This window comes from Phocoena sinus, chromosome 11, assembly GCF_008692025.1.
Source record: "Phocoena sinus isolate mPhoSin1 chromosome 11, mPhoSin1.pri, whole genome shotgun sequence".
NCBI classification, from domain to species: domain Eukaryota; kingdom Metazoa; phylum Chordata; class Mammalia; order Artiodactyla; family Phocoenidae; genus Phocoena; species Phocoena sinus.
Window position 1 is genome coordinate 94,972,214 of NC_045773.1, and position 14,873 is coordinate 94,987,086.

The 14,873-nt window shown below is 45.6% G+C and overlaps 1 protein-coding gene across 3 annotated transcripts; it reads right to left on the reverse strand.

The window, feature by feature from the left end:
• Positions 1–6,010: 6,010 nt before the first annotated feature.
• EDN1 (endothelin 1) lies at positions 6,011–13,178 on the reverse strand. Of its 3 annotated transcripts, XM_032650201.1 has the most exons (6): positions 12,525–13,067; positions 10,806–10,974; positions 9,332–9,490; positions 9,058–9,171; positions 7,617–7,783; positions 6,011–7,254 (listed from the first exon to the last, which is right to left on the reverse strand). In XM_032650201.1, the coding sequence occupies exons 1-5, from the start codon at positions 12,586–12,588 to the stop codon at positions 7,651–7,653; spliced, it is 639 nt and encodes a 212-aa protein (XP_032506092.1). In that variant the 5' UTR covers positions 12,589–13,067; the 3' UTR covers positions 6,011–7,254; positions 7,617–7,650. The 3 variants fall into 3 exon arrangements, with proteins under 3 accessions (XP_032506092.1, XP_032506093.1, XP_032506091.1); XM_032650202.1 differs by lacking the exon at positions 7,617–7,783 and having other exon boundaries at positions 12,525–13,178; XM_032650200.1 differs by having other exon boundaries at positions 6,011–7,783; positions 12,525–13,162.
• Positions 13,179–14,873: the final 1,695 nt, after the last annotated feature.

Consider the following 14,873-nt stretch of genomic DNA (forward strand, 5'->3'; position numbering starts at 1 on the left):
TTTCTTTTTATTTTTAAAGGCAAGTCCCCAAATTTCAATCCAGTTGATGCCACTTGAGATTAAGAGATGTTAGTCCCATTTGCTGTTGTTATGCTCTTTAAGGATTTTCAATATCATTGAGTTAATTACCCTTTCTGGGTTTTAGCAGGATAATTTAGCAGAAAATATCAATGACACTTAGGAAAATGAAATTTTTTTTCTCTTTCTTGTGGTTGTGATGCTTGACTGTTTTCAGTATCATTGAATTAATTATCTTTTCTGAATTGTAGTCAGATAAATTACCTGTTGATGAGATAGATAGCACGTTAGGCGACATTCTTCTGATCAAGTCCTCTGTAGATGAAGCATTTTATTGAGACTCTTCTATACTTTTGATTGAGTTATAAATCTCTCGGGCGCTTTCTTGCTTAGGTAAGGGTCAAGGCCCATCCTCACAGTATCTTCCCAAGAACCCATCACACTTCCTGTCTTCACCCCCACGCAGAATAGATCACTGTCACTTTTACACCATCATAGGACTTGTTCCTATCCCACAGTGTAGCCTTTATCGCTGTATTCTTCTTAGGCACAAAGCATAGTGAACTAGTTTATCTGGGTCATACGAAGCTCTGTCTCTTAATTAGCTGCCTGACCTTGGGAAAGTTACTACTTAATCTGTCCCTGAGTTTCCTCATCCATAAGACAGGGCAAATAAAAGTACCTACCTCACAGGCTGATAGTTAAGGAGGAAATGAGTTGGTCCCTGCAAACCTCTCAAAAGAGTATCTGGCATACAGTAAGCACTGCATAAATGTTAGCTGGTAACATATTTGTTTCCTGTGTTATGATGGGTCCCATGAGGTCCGGGGACATTTATTGTTCAATCCCTCTAAGCTCCAGACCCCCATATCCAATTGGCTATTTCACATTTTACTTGGTTGAACACAGCGTATCAAATGCATTATATCCATATTGAAATATTGACAGAAGATGGGACAATGACACCTGGGGTTGCTTCAAAGTCATCCAGGAAGGGAGGACAGAGTGTCGGTAGAGGTGAAACTGTATCAGTCAAATCTTGACAACTGTTAACCCTGTATGATGGGTATACTGGGTTTATTATTCTATTCTCTCAAATGTTGGCTATGTTTGAAGATATTCGTAATAAAGAATTAAGAACTTAGAAATCATCGTACCTCTTTCTAACCTTTCTTTCAATCTGGACCTTCTCCTTGCTCACTGTCAGTAGGTAACATTTTTTGTTCTATAAGCTGAGAATGGCAATGGGAGACTTTTTGAGAAGGGAATATATAACATCATTTATTTTTAAGTTCTTTCTAGCTGTGCATTTACAGAAATTATGATTGAAGCACTTGGGGAAGGTTATTATGATGATGGTGGTATGCAGGGTGAACTGGAGTACAAAGAAATAGAAAGACTCACCCAGTTGGGACAATTACCACTAAAGTGGAGCTTGAATAAAGGAATATTTTACCTATGCAAACTCTCTAAAGAGATCCCTGTAAATGGGTCTTATAAATCTTCTGTAGTCTAGTCTCATTATCACCTTTGCCCCTCTCTTACTGAACCCTGTAACCCATCTGTACATTTATTAATTCATTGCTATATTATGCCTGAAATTCCGTACTCAAGGCTGGAGGCCCTAGAAAAGGTGAAAGTTCTCTGTCCTCGCCTGGTCTGCAGATAAAGAGATATAGACATTGAGTCTGCTTAAACAGAGCCAAGGTCCAGGTCACCTCTAAGAGATCAAAGTGGGTCTGAAATTCTGACCTCCTTCAAGGCTTCTCCTGTTCTAGGGTGACCATATGTCCCAGTTTGCCCATGACAGTCTGTGGTCGTTGTTAAGAGCATCACCAATCACTATCCAAAGTGTCCCCATTTTAATGAGAAATTATCTGGCCACCCTTTAGGGTCCAAAGTTAATCTAAGAGGCAAAGACTCAGCCTTACAAGTAGCTCCTTCATGTGAATCCTAGAGCAGATCTAAGACCCTAGCAAGTTCTGGTCTGAGGCAGACCCCAGTGTAGGCCACCGTAAAATTGTCCTTCTAAAAACCTCCAAGGAGACGAAGAATACCTTAGAGTATTTCCACTTCAACCAAAGGAGGTCAGTGTATGAGTGAGGGGGGCGTGGAGAGTGAGAGGATGATACAGAGGGATGAAAATGCAGCAAGACAACAAAGGTCCAAGGACAGAAAGATGTGGGGCTAAACTTAAGCAGGTGTGAAGACCTGCGGGCCCACTCAGTGAATGTCAGGAAGATAATTGACCAAGAGTTTTGATACTCCCAAGTCTGATATGCACAGGTTCATGTACCAGTGAGACTATATTAGTTTTTTTTAAATTTTATTTTATATTGGAGTAGAGCTGATTTACAATGTTGTGTTAGTTTCAGGTGTACAGCAAGGTGATTCAGTTATACATATAAATGTGTCTCTTCTTTTTCAAATTCTTTTCCCATTTAGGTTATTACAGAATACTGAGCAGACTTCCCCGTGTTATATAGCAGGTGCTTGTTTGGTTATCTATTTTACATATAGCAGCGTGTACATGTCAATCCCAAACTCCCAATCTATCCCTCCCCCCACACCCTTACCCATGGTAACCAGAAGTTCATTCTCTGTATGTTTCTGTTTTGTAAATAAATTCATTTGTATCATTTTTTTTAAGATTCTATGTATGATATTTGTCTTTCTCTGTCTGACTTACTTCACTTAGTGTGACCATCTCCAGGTCCAACCATGTTGCTGCAAATAGCTTTATTTCGTTCTTTTTAATGGCTGAGTAATATTCCATTATATATATGTAACACTTCTTTATCCATTCATCTGTTGATGGACGTTTAGGTTGCTTCCATGTCTTGGCTATTGTTGAAATACTTTCATAATGGCTGATGACTAGCCGTAGAAGCAAGAAATCTGGAAATTCCATCCTGGCTGCCCATGCCTTCTCAGACGGCTGGACCTTCCCACAATCGAACACCTGGAGGTTTAACATCTGGTCTAGTTGGGAACCACCAGGAACCTGGTGGCCTGGGGACCACAGAACCACCCCCTGGCTCTGTCCCTATCCGTGCCCATGCCATGCCAGTGATGGCTGTTGTTAATTTCATCCCTGGATATTTCCACAGCAGTTTAGGGTGGAGGCCTGGAGTGATTCAGAATATGAAAGAGAAAAATAAGCTGCAGAAACACAGAAGACTCTGAACCAGCAAAACTGCAGGTCAGATTCCCGATGTGCTGCCTCTCAAGAGCACGCTGCCTGTCGGGCTCGGCATACGTCCCTTCCATCAGTCAGTGACCCCCAAGGCTGAGGCCCTTCTCTCTTCATTATCCGATGGCACCAGTCCTAGATCTTTCTCTGGTTACCACCCGGGATTTGAGGAAACGCTATTGCCTCTGCCATCGCATTCATCACTGCAATTTCTTCCCGTGTGTTAGATCTGTTTCCAGAAGAAGTTGTCAATGAAGCACTCATGGCACCGGATTTGGAGGCTGGCATTGTAAATTATAGTAATTTTTCTGCCAGCTGTGTATTGGCATCATGAGGATGATGTAATAAACAAATATTTTACAACTAAAATGTTTGTGACTGGGGTTCAGGGGCACATTGATAGTCCTGAGAGAGTAATAAAAAGGATGGATCTGGCAACCGTCATCTGTGAGGCTGGAAGGCAAAGCTTTTGTGAAGAGCGATTTTGCTTTACCACCTAGAACCCTCTAATGAGGTTGGCTTGGGTGTCTGTTTCCACTGACCTCTAGGTGCCTCTGAGTGAAACAGCCATGCTCAAGGGTTCAGGCTCCAGAGATGCTACAGCTTGCTGTGTGACCTTAGGTAAGTCACTTCCCTCTCTGGGCCTTGGCTTTCTCCCCTGGAAAGACCAAAGATTGCTCTTTCTTTCCTGAGGGAACCCCTGCTTAATGTAATACCTGGAGTTGTGAGAACTCTACTTAGTTTCATTGTCTAATACCCTGAGTATTTCAGGGAAGCACAGGCAGGATAAAAGCCAATCGTTTCCATCACAAAAGAAGCCAATCCCTGGAGTGAAAATGACCTAGCCCTGGAGTGGGTACCTCTCCCTTCACCAAAGTTCACCTCTCCCCATCCAGGAGCCTCGGGTCCTTGGATCCCTGAGATCAGAGCTCTGCCTGTTCGTTAGTGTGTAGAGAGAAATCTGTTCTAAGTGGGCTTCCAGAAACCATGCTTTTACTGGAAGAGCAGCAGAAAGCATGACGGACCGGGCCATCAATTCACCCCTCGCGCTGGCATGATCCTTGAGTAATAGTCAATCTTTCCTACATACTCCAAAAATATTTATTTCCTATGAAGCTTCCAACGTATTTTACTACTGACCCTCATGCCCTAGGAGCACTGCTTCACACTTTTTACTTTTCTTGCCGGTTACTGAGGCAGAAAGCACTGGGGAAGAGGATTTAAACGTCTGAATAATAAAAAATATTCTTAAAAAAGAAAAGAAAAGGAAAATCTCATCACCGGTGCTTGCCCCGTTTTACTTTTTCTCAGTGGCTTCTTCCCATGCCAACTCCCTCTTAAATATACTAGATTCATGTCCTCCAAGCTCAGATCTTCATTCTTTGCTGTCACCTCCACTTCTTCCTGCCATCTCAGGCTAGCTCTTGGAGTTTGAGGGACATTCCTCCCCTTTTTCATTTAATGGATGAGGAAATTCATGATGCCAGGGGATGGAATGGTTGCTTACGATTAACGGGGGCTAAGTTCAGGCCAAGTCCCTTGTCAATGTGGACAAAACTTCACCCTCCTCTTGAGAACCGCACACCGAGAAACAGTTTGCTAGATGAAATGAGTTTTATAAGCAATTCCCCAAAGACACTGGACTGTCTCCTAAAAACAAAAAAGTGAAAGATGAAAAGCAATGCCGGTAAAGATAGAAACTCTGCCCAGGACACTGGCTGTGCACACCTGAAGACTGTTACTTAACATCCTTCAGATGTGTCACTGTTTGGACAACAGCGATCCCTGTGAGCTACTATTTGAGGAATGCCAGGCATTCCTTCAAACACTGTAAGAGAAAGGCGGTGAAGATTCTCAGAAGCTGATCAAACTCTTATGGGCTTCTGTTGGTAACAACCGTTTGCAGCACTATTCTCCCCAACGGGTTGGCAGGTCAGCCAAGGCCAAGTGGGGAGGAGGGAGGTGCCGAGATGCAGGAGGCCCAGAAGCAGCATTTGGTATCTCTGGCTCCAAGGGCACGTGTCCAGTCCTACGCTACCATGAAAGAGAGAAGGTGCTTGGTGTTCCTCAATAAACACACTTCTTTTTTTTTTTTTCCTGCGATACGCGGGCCTCTCACTGCTGTGGTCTCTCCCGTTGCGGAGCACAGGCTCCGGACGCGCAGGCTCAGCGGCCATGGCTCACGGGCCCAGCCGCTCCGCGGCATGTGGGATCTTCCCGGACCGGGGCACAAACCCGTGTCCCCTGCATCGGCAGGCGGACTCTCAACCACTGCGCCACCAGGGAAGCCCAATAAACACACTTCTTAATCTGAGCAAATAAAAAGCCAGTGGGAGCCCTCACTTGCTCTGAGAAGGCCATTTTCTCAAAGCAACTCTGGTGTGGAATGTGTATAATTAGGTACCTTTGGGGAGGTCGCCTTGCCATTGCTTCCTTCAGTCTATTAACATGGAGAAAGCACCTCTCACCACATCATCAGCTTAAACTGTTGGATCCCGTCTAATAGCCAAAGCATAGCTAATGGATCAAGTCCCTGGAGAGTTTGCAGGTGAAGGGGAAGCAGAGACGGCTATGCAGGGAAAGACAGAGGTGTGAAAGCTGGGTTTTTGTTTTGTTTTTAGCTTAATGCAATCTAAAGGCAACTTTTAAGATATAAATCAAATTCTTGTTTTCATTAGCCATGATTCTTTTCCTTCTAATTGTCACCTTTCCAAGAAACCATCTTTAATCATCCCCCTACCTAATTCTTACCACTTTGGCCCACTTCTCAGAAATTTCAGAAATGATTCAAAGTCAATACAGTAGGGAAAAAAAATATTTACTTTCTAAAGTCATTACCTTGACAGGCAAAACAAAGCATTTTCTCAATTTCATTCAGAAATACATTAAAAAAAATACATAGACCAATATGGCCTGCCCAAACATATATTTAACATGGTAAATATAAGGAATAAATTGTTTGAATATAAATATCTATAAAAAAATAAGTACATCAAAATGTAATCCAACCTCTTCCATGAGCCAGTTACATAAAGGAAGACAATTTGACTGCTTTAAATCACCACAATGTTTACCCTTCAGTGTCTCTCCTAAACAATCCTATACCATTGTGTTTCCAAAAATCAAGGTAAGGGAATCTCCTGGTTCAACTGATCTTTCTTTTCTTATGGAACAGAGCTAGTAGATTACCCTGAAAATGTTATATCTACTATTGACACATTAGACAGACTTCCATGAGGCTAGGGCTTAGTGTGGGGATTTTAGAGAGGGCAGAGTTTGGGGAAGCAATAATTAGAGGTGGGGAAATACTTTGCCAGAGTGCAACATAGGTGAGGTAGACTCATATGCATGAAACTCTTCCTGATTTACAGTAGTAACAGTTTCTTTCAATTTTGCATTTTATGAATTAAAAAAAAAAAGTCTCTCTCTCTCTTTTTTTTTTAACTCGAGTGTTTGTCCTTAGAGTGTTTTCAATTTGTGCATTCCCTAGAAAAATCTTTGCAGGGACTTTGGAGTTTCTCCCTGAAATGTGCCAGGCGCCTGAGTGAGACACAAACACTCCCTTCGGAACCTCTTCGGGGACGCCGCCCACAACCGGAATCTCCTCTCCTCCTCCCTCTAGGAGGAGGCCACCCTAATTTGCAGGTCACTGCATCTCTCTGCCTTCTTTGCATAGCCCGCTGTCACCCCAAAGGAGGAGAGAAACGAAAGCAGTTCCCACTGATGGAGGCAAATGAAGACGGGCTGGGGGGACTCCTTAACCTTTCCTGGAATGTTTGCACCCAGGGCGCTGGTCCTGTGCTAGTCTGGAACGAACGAGAAGTGGTCTAAGCGGGGAGGATGCATTTGCTCTGATCCCAGCCATGTGGAGAGAGCGCAGAGTCAGGCCCAGGGCTCTTGGTGGATGAGAAGGCTTCAGACAGGCCCCGACAACCTGCCATCAGTGTGTTCGGTTGTAGGTCACTTTCTTATCTCTGTAGAGCTTGGCTTTCAGCTTGGCAACAAGAAAAGACGTTTTGATGCTGTTGCTGATGGCTTCCAACCTATTAAAACAAGACAAGAGAAAACAAATGTTATTATTTTTTTTTTCTACAAAAATCATTCCTAGGCAAAAGAAACATCTAAAATTAGAATCTGGCAAAAACAAATCTAAATCTGGATCCTGAACTTTCACCCCCAACCAAAACCCCATGTTACTCCGCTAACCTCAAGTGAAAATAAACTACCTCTTATGCCTAGAATGGCGGTGGGCGGGGCGGTGAGCAGGGAGAATAAGGGTGATATGGTCATATCTAAAGGGAATTGGGTATTAAATACAATTTTAAAGTACAATTTTTAAGGTCAACTAGAGATATTCTCTTTTCTTCTTTAGCCCTATCCTGTGGGATTGTATGGAGAGACTCACTCAGCAGAGGTTTCAAATAGCCAGGAGTGTCTTCTTAATCACATAAGAAACTGAAGGGGGCTTCGTGGGAAAGAGATTCAAAAAGAGGAGGTCTACAGGCAGGCCCAAAACAATATTCTACAGCCATTAAAAAAAAATTGTTTTTGCAGGTTTCATGTTTTCTGTTTCTAGGAGAAAGAAAAAGGGAAGGACTGTAACATTGATTTAATAGTTGATGTAATGGAAGCTAATAGAAAAAAAAAGAAGATTTCCAAGTCAGTCCAGAAACGGTGATTTACGTAATCTTGCGATCTGAAGGCGCACTAGTGGCCTGAGGTTATAAATGTGGAAACTTCAACAGCACGTGGGCAGTGCTGAGGATGGCCCCACATCAGTAGTAAACAACTCAGAAGTCATTCATGACCGCCAGGCCTGTGCTTATAATACTTGGATCCTAGGACTTCTTGCCACTGGATTTCCGGGAAAAGCTGCCACTGACCATGATAGGGAGACGTAGAATATGGGGCGGATCTGAAAGCAGGATTCCTCCCTGCAGCTTGTGAATTCCAAAATGTTTAGGATTTGGGAGACTTCTCACTCTAAAACTGCTCAGGGGGCTTCCCTGGTGGCGCAGTGGTTGAGAGTCCGCCTGCCGATGCAGGGGACGCGGGTTCGTGCCCCGGTCCGGGAAGATCCCACATGCCGCGGAGCGGCTGGGCCCGTGAGCCGTGGCCGCTGAGCCTGCGCGTCCGGAGCCTGTGCTCCGCAACGGGAGAGGCCACAACGGTGAGAGGCCCGCGTACCGCAAAAACAAAACAAAACAAAACAAAAAACTGCTCAGAGCAATCCTATGGTATTACTAATCCAGATCCCAGCTCATGATTAAAAAATGAGAAAGCTTTTGGGAATGACATTGGGTCTCCACCAAATGCATTTCCCTATTTAAAAAGTAAATAAATAAACCTGAAAAAATGGCATGTTCTAACTCTCACCAACCCTGCCTATGACTTTATTTTCCCTTTGGCCATTTGAATAACTGCTGTGTTTTGAAGAATTTGATTATATGTGACACTTTAATTTAAAAAAAACCCAAAACTCTCCCTGAAAGGATTTCTAATTTCTCAGGGAAAGCTGTAAATATATTGACTCAGAGAGGCAAAAACTAGATGTGACCAAACGACAGAGGTGTCTCTAGATAGATTTTGTCTGGAAAATCTACCTTTAGGATGAGTGGTGTGTGTGCTAAAAATCACCAAAGTGTACAGAGGGCAGCAGTCTGCATTCAAGGCCTTCAAGAAAACATTTGAGAGGGATTCCTTTGCTCTCTATAATCTAGAGAACACAAAGATTCCCCTTTTCTTTGTTACTGTCCTCTGGGCCTTTCTCCCATCAAGGCAAGAATGACTAGGAGAGTAGACCATTCGTAGGTGACGGGGACCAGCTGTTCTTAGGAGCCTCTTACCTTCTTATTTTCCTTCCCTCCACCAGCTGCTGATGAAGACCCTTCTCTCCAAGCTTGGAACAGTCTTTCCCTTTCTCTTGTTTATTCCAGCCTTTCTCCATGGTGTCTTGGTCCCTGTTAAAATACACACAGGGAGAACATTTCAGCAATAGGAACTTCAGTTGTTCTCAATGCCTCTGTTAATCTCTTTTAAACAAGAAGACAGACAGCATCATAAGAGGAAGATGGTCAGGAAGGCATAAAACTGAAGGAAAACAAGGGTGTTTCTACTCACCTGAGTTCTTTTCCTGCTTGGCAAAAATTCCAGCACTTCTTGTCTTTTTGGCTAGCACATTGGCATCTCTTCCTGTGGTCTGTTGCCTTTGTAGGAAAGAAATCCTTTAAGGATCGCTTGGTCCTAGAGGGGCTTCCAAGTCCATATGGAACAATGTGCCTATCATGGAAAGAGAGGAACAAAAGTTATGAGCATGACCGATCGTCTCCAGAGGTTGCATTCTTTGGGGCAAGCTCCTGAGGAGCTCACACCACAGGATTTGGCAGCGAGACTCAGAAGAGTCAAATGTTGCTAACAGTCAGGATGGCATGCCGGTCAATGGCCTCAAGTGTGTGGACCCAACCAGGAGAAAATCAGTTTTTCTAAGTCAATGAAATTCCATGTCAACTCTCAACACAGCAGCCTTGTCTTTTGGCCGAAATTATGACATCTCTGCTTTGGTATCTGTTTCATATTTTCTTCCTTTTTCTGACTCTCTACTTAGTTAACAGGTCTTGGGGGTGGGGGTGGGGGACTTCCATGCAAAACCATGACTCACAAGATTTCGAAAACCGATTTTCAATTCAAGTGATACATGATAACGCTAAAAGGGCCCCCTGAGGAGGCTGGGGGGGACACACTACCGTGTGCACGGTTCACGCCAGGTTTGCACACCTCCTGTGATTTGGTGATTATCGTACAACTGTAGAGGGACTCCTCATCAGAAGGCTGTCCAGTAATTTCCATTGTGTCCACTGTGATTCTCACCTAAAGAATAAAGTCCTCCCCTTGGAAGTATCACCTTACTAAGTATGAGGCTCGCTGTGGTTTTTGTTTGGTTTGATTTGATTTTGTTTGCACTTCAGTCATCCCTCACCATAACGGGACACCACAGGCACAATCAATGCATTTTTGTTTAGGATTCCTTCTGATGGGTGAACTACTTTTCTGGGGGAGATGGGGGAAACTGCTTTCTTCGCTCAGGAGGCAGAAGGGAACTCTAAGGACCGCGTTTCTACTGCTGTGTTGAAATAGGCTTTTCCAAAGCGGGGACTTGGGACACTCAAGTTCTAGGTCTCGCTCTACCATAAATTCATCCTGGCAAGTGACTTCAACATTTTGGGTCTTAGTTTTTCTATAATTAAGATAAAGACATTAGACTATAACTCTCTATAATCCTTTCTGCCTCTTCAGTCTATACCCTCCCATGAGAAGCACAGGTTGGACCAAGCCACATATGACCTCGGTAACGTTTTCCCTAAACCCAGGCAGATCCCAAAGGAGAACATTCTCCCCGGAGGCCCAACACGAAGTTTCTCCACCGAGATGTGTGGTAGCCTCCTGAGGGGCATTTTCCCCACTGGGGCACTTTCCTGTGGTCAGAAATGCTACCCTCAGAGTCCAAACCCAAAAGTAACGAGAGTAACTGGGCTCCAGTCTCCCGTGAAGCTGGAGGGGAGGAAGCCTAGAGTAACGATGCCCTCTAGAGACTCACTCTGGAGTGTTGACCCAAATGATGTCCAGGTGGCAGAAGTAGACGCATTCTTTATCCATCAGGGAAGAGCAGGAACAGCGCTTGGTCCGGCGGGGCCTCCAGGGCGCACTGGGAGAGGGCTTCTCCCCTCCGCTCTCGGCTCCTGTGCTGAGCTCGGCACCCAGGACCGCTGGGGAGACAAAGAGCAGGTCAGTGGGCGGCGTCTCCCCCAAGGCCCAAAGGCACACTGGTCACAGCGTCGATGCCACATCTAGCAGAGCAGATAAAAGCAGATGAAGCACCCAGCCGGCCTCCCGCAAGAAACACCGAGCAAAAAGGACTCTATTATTTTCCCTCCTTAACATGACTTCACCTTTATCGCCACTGGCTTATCCAGCTTCAGAGAGATTATACAAGTGCAGGGAAACAACCACCTGAAAAGGGACTTACCAGCCCCTTGAAGCAGCCTTCAAGGAAATGCTTAGAAATACTGCCTGTTAGACATTTGGGTTGGCTTCTGCATGGAACTTAGCACAACCTACAGTGGCTTAAAATTGGCTGATGACCAAAAACCTGAAACTAAATAAATCATACTGCCTTTTCCTAGACTCAGAGCCACTTCCTCATGTGGGATGACCTTCCGTTTAGGGCAGCACCCACCACTTCACACCTTGTGTAAGGCTGGGAGTAGCCCAGATGAGACACACCTCTTGAACTTAGGTGGAGGTCCAGAGCTTCGGGGAGGTGATTGGAGAGAGAGAAGAGAAATCAGCTCTACAGTAAAACCACTGACCTAAGGGAAAAGTGAGCAGCAGCTCCGGGGACCCAGGCAAGGTTCCGTGGGTTTTGAATTCTGAATCCCCGGAGCAGGATGGTGTGGGCGGGATTTGCCGTCTCCCCTTCCCCACGGCAGCATGCTTCCTCTTACTGACAAGTTAGCCACGCAGCTTATCTGCCTAATTTTGTACATCTCAAATGATCAGACACATTCCAGGATTTTCATTCCCTTGACATCCTTTCTCTTCAGTCAGGGTCATGAAAAGACAAAAAAGTGCACTGACCCTAAAAGAGGGAAACGGGCAGGTGCACACATACTACCTAAATCCTTCAGCAGCCGAGATTTATCCTAGCTTCCCTCCCAAGACAGGTGAATAAAACTGGAAATAGAGCCCACACTGTTCTGAGTGCCAAAAACTTGCCGAAAGAAATCTAAAGTCAACAATGACAATTTTCAAGAAAACATCTGCTTCACCCTGAAACCGCCTGGGGGCGGTTTTCACCAGGCTGTTCTGCAGGTGACTTTACTGCTCATCCATTGCTTGAATGCCTTGAATAAAATTCCTTGGCTTCAAGCTGAAACGTTTAAATATTTCACACATTAACACACTATTAAAGCAGTATTTGAATAAGATATAAATTCCTATATGTCCTATTACCTGTATGAACACATATATTGCAAACATACATTTAGCTAGATTACATCTCGCTTTAATTGAGTCATATTTTTAAAAGCCAAGGCAATAATAATAATGTTATTTTAATGCTAGAGGAGCAATGGTCTTCAACAGAGGATTTTTTTTTCCACTAGAAAATATAAGCACCTTTGGGCAATAATTCCCCTACACTTGATTTCTGAGCGGCAGTCATAAAAAGAAATGGGGGAAAACACAGAAGCAAGAAAAGCATTAAGGTGGAAAAGAAGACGGCAGCATTCAGGGATTTACAAGTCAACGTGCCTACCTGCTTCTGGAGCTCCTTGGAAAGCCACAAACAGCAGAGCGAAAATCACGGGGAAATAATCCATTCTGGAAAAAAAGGTATCAAAATCCTTCCCCACTGCGAACTAAACCCGAAGGTGTGGGGGGAAAACGCAGAAAAAAACAGCTTCAGTTCCTTCCGAGCGCTTCGGGTTCTTCGGATCTCAAAGTGATCCTTCAGCCCGAATGCTCTTTAATGGGGAGAAAAAAGAAGCGTCTGCCAGGAGAGAAGGCAGTGGGAGCGGTCCGAGGACGCACGCGGTGGCGGCCGTGGCGCACGGGGACCCGGGGACCCTGGCGGCGCTGGTCCCAGCGCAGAGGCAGAAGCGCGTCTGACCTGGACAGCTCTCGGCCGGCTTTTTATACTGAACCCCTATAGAGCGGGGGTAAACAGCTCCAATTTTATTCCAGCCCCAGACAATGTTATTGTGTCATTAGTCACCACCAGGCAACGTGCAGCCGGAGATAAGGCCGGGCTCTAAAGGAAATCACTGCTAACTTCAGAGGCAGACGCCCGCCGTCTGACAATTCGGGGCAGGGCTAAGAAAAAGAAAATACCCATTGGAGACCTTTGGTAAACCTGCCCGTGCAGCGCTGCCGTCTGCTTCCCCTTTGCAAGCTGCCAGCCCCGGAGTTCAAGCATCAGAAGAGGGACTCCAGAAAAGTCATACCATTGGTATGAAAAGTATGAGCTACAGTTTAAATAGATTGTATTGTTGTGTGCGGGGGAATTTTTTTTTAATTGTTGTTCGCTTCATTTGCCTTTTATGTCTCTTCGATTTCTTAGTGCTGATCAGTCCAGGGGACGCTCTCGCTGTTTACTTACGCCTCCCTCCACCCCCGACTCGGGGTCAGATCATTTTGGCAGATAGATGGACGCACTTTGCTCTTTCTTCCAGCCCCCGCCCACCAAGGCTGTTCGGCTCAAGTTCTTTGCGTCCACAGTGGGAAAGATAGGAGAGGGGTTGGCAAGAAAAGGAAGTTTTTTTTTTAAAAAAAAAAGGATCCTTGTAGGCACATACCCAGTCCTTTCAGGATTGCTGATCAGAAGCCCCCATCAGCTTTTCTTTTTGCGCCCACCCCCTTCCCGTCCCCGGATCCCCCCACCTGCCGGGGCACCAATCTAAAGAAATAGCGAGAGAGGAACGCCAGAGGGAGACGAAGAGCTACCGGGGCTGATGTTTGAGGAAAAAAAGCCACAGCCTTGGCTTCCAAATAACAGAAGGAAACGCAGCCACCTGAGGTGGGAGCCTAGAAAGGGAGGAATGACACCTGACGCGGAAAGCGCGGTTGCCCCTCGGAATATTCCATTTACTCCCTACATCGGGACAGCTTTTCTGGGTCTTTGTTTTCCTTTGGCTTTTTCTTGTAAGTCGAAGGGGTGTTCTTGCAGAGGGTTAAGTATTGGGAAGGAGGAAATGCCCGCCCTGAATAAGGGAGCAGACGATACCTCGCCTTTAATAATGTGCTTATGTTTTCAAAGCAATTTCCTGTCTATGTAAGCACGAAATACTCCTTGAGGTCCTCACAGGGCAGTCACTGCGGAGGAAACAGCATGCTGCAATGTGTACAGCAGAACGTGAATGTAAGACATCTGGCTTTTTCAATTAGCCTCATTTGTCAAGTGAGAAAGCTGCGGTCCCCAGAATTTCCCTGCTCCATCAAAGTTCTCGGTGTGCCTGAGGAAGGCCCATGGGATAAAGGTAGAGCACCTTCCCTGCACACGAAAAAGACGTGTCTACGTCTAGCTCCTAGGGACACCATCAAATAGATGCTGCTTCCATTTCCTCACCTTGTTTTACTCTAATCCACCCACCCACACCCACCCACACAAACACGCACACGCAGGGGTTCAAATGCAGACTCGTTTGCCGTTCTCAAGAGGGTCCCACAGAACCATTTCCTCCTCCTCTCTGTTTATTCTTCACCCCTAGAATCAAAAGGACAGATTTTATCCCAACACCTAAGCCGTGGACCTGGGCACACTTGGTCTGCCTGGACATGCCTCAAAGTCACAGCTGGGGGGACAGTAGCGGTAGCAGATCCGTAATGAGATCTGTCCCCTAAAGCAGCCACTGCAGCCAGAGTGGAGGTGGGGGGAGGAAGGGACCCTCCCCCCACACATCCACACCCAGAGAGGCCTCCCCCGTGTCCCCAGGGGTCTCTGCTTGGGCCCTCGGCCCCTCCTCTATATGCTTGCCTCAGTCCAGCCCCAGGGGCCGGGGAGGGCACAGCTCCCCCTGGACTCAGTGGCAGCCAGCAAGGAGCCAGCTCTGCTGGCCTCAGCCCTGGCCAGTGCGTTCCGACTTCTTCCCATCCGCAGAACACAGGA

Excerpts from the sequence above, each read along its gene's own strand:
- EDN1 (XM_032650200.1), bottom strand. The coding sequence starts at position 12,588 with ATGGATTATTTCCCCGTGATTTTCGCTCTGCTGTTTGTGGCTTTCCAA. Across the intron at positions 9,491-10,805 it reads ATTTGGGTCAACACTCCAGA|GCACATTGTTCCATATGGAC; the intron begins GTGAGTCTCTAG and ends TTTCCATGATAG. Across the intron at positions 7,784-9,057 it reads GAGGGAAGGAAAATAAGAAG|AAACAGAAAACATGAAACCT; the intron begins GTAAGAGGCTCC and ends TCTTTCTCCTAG.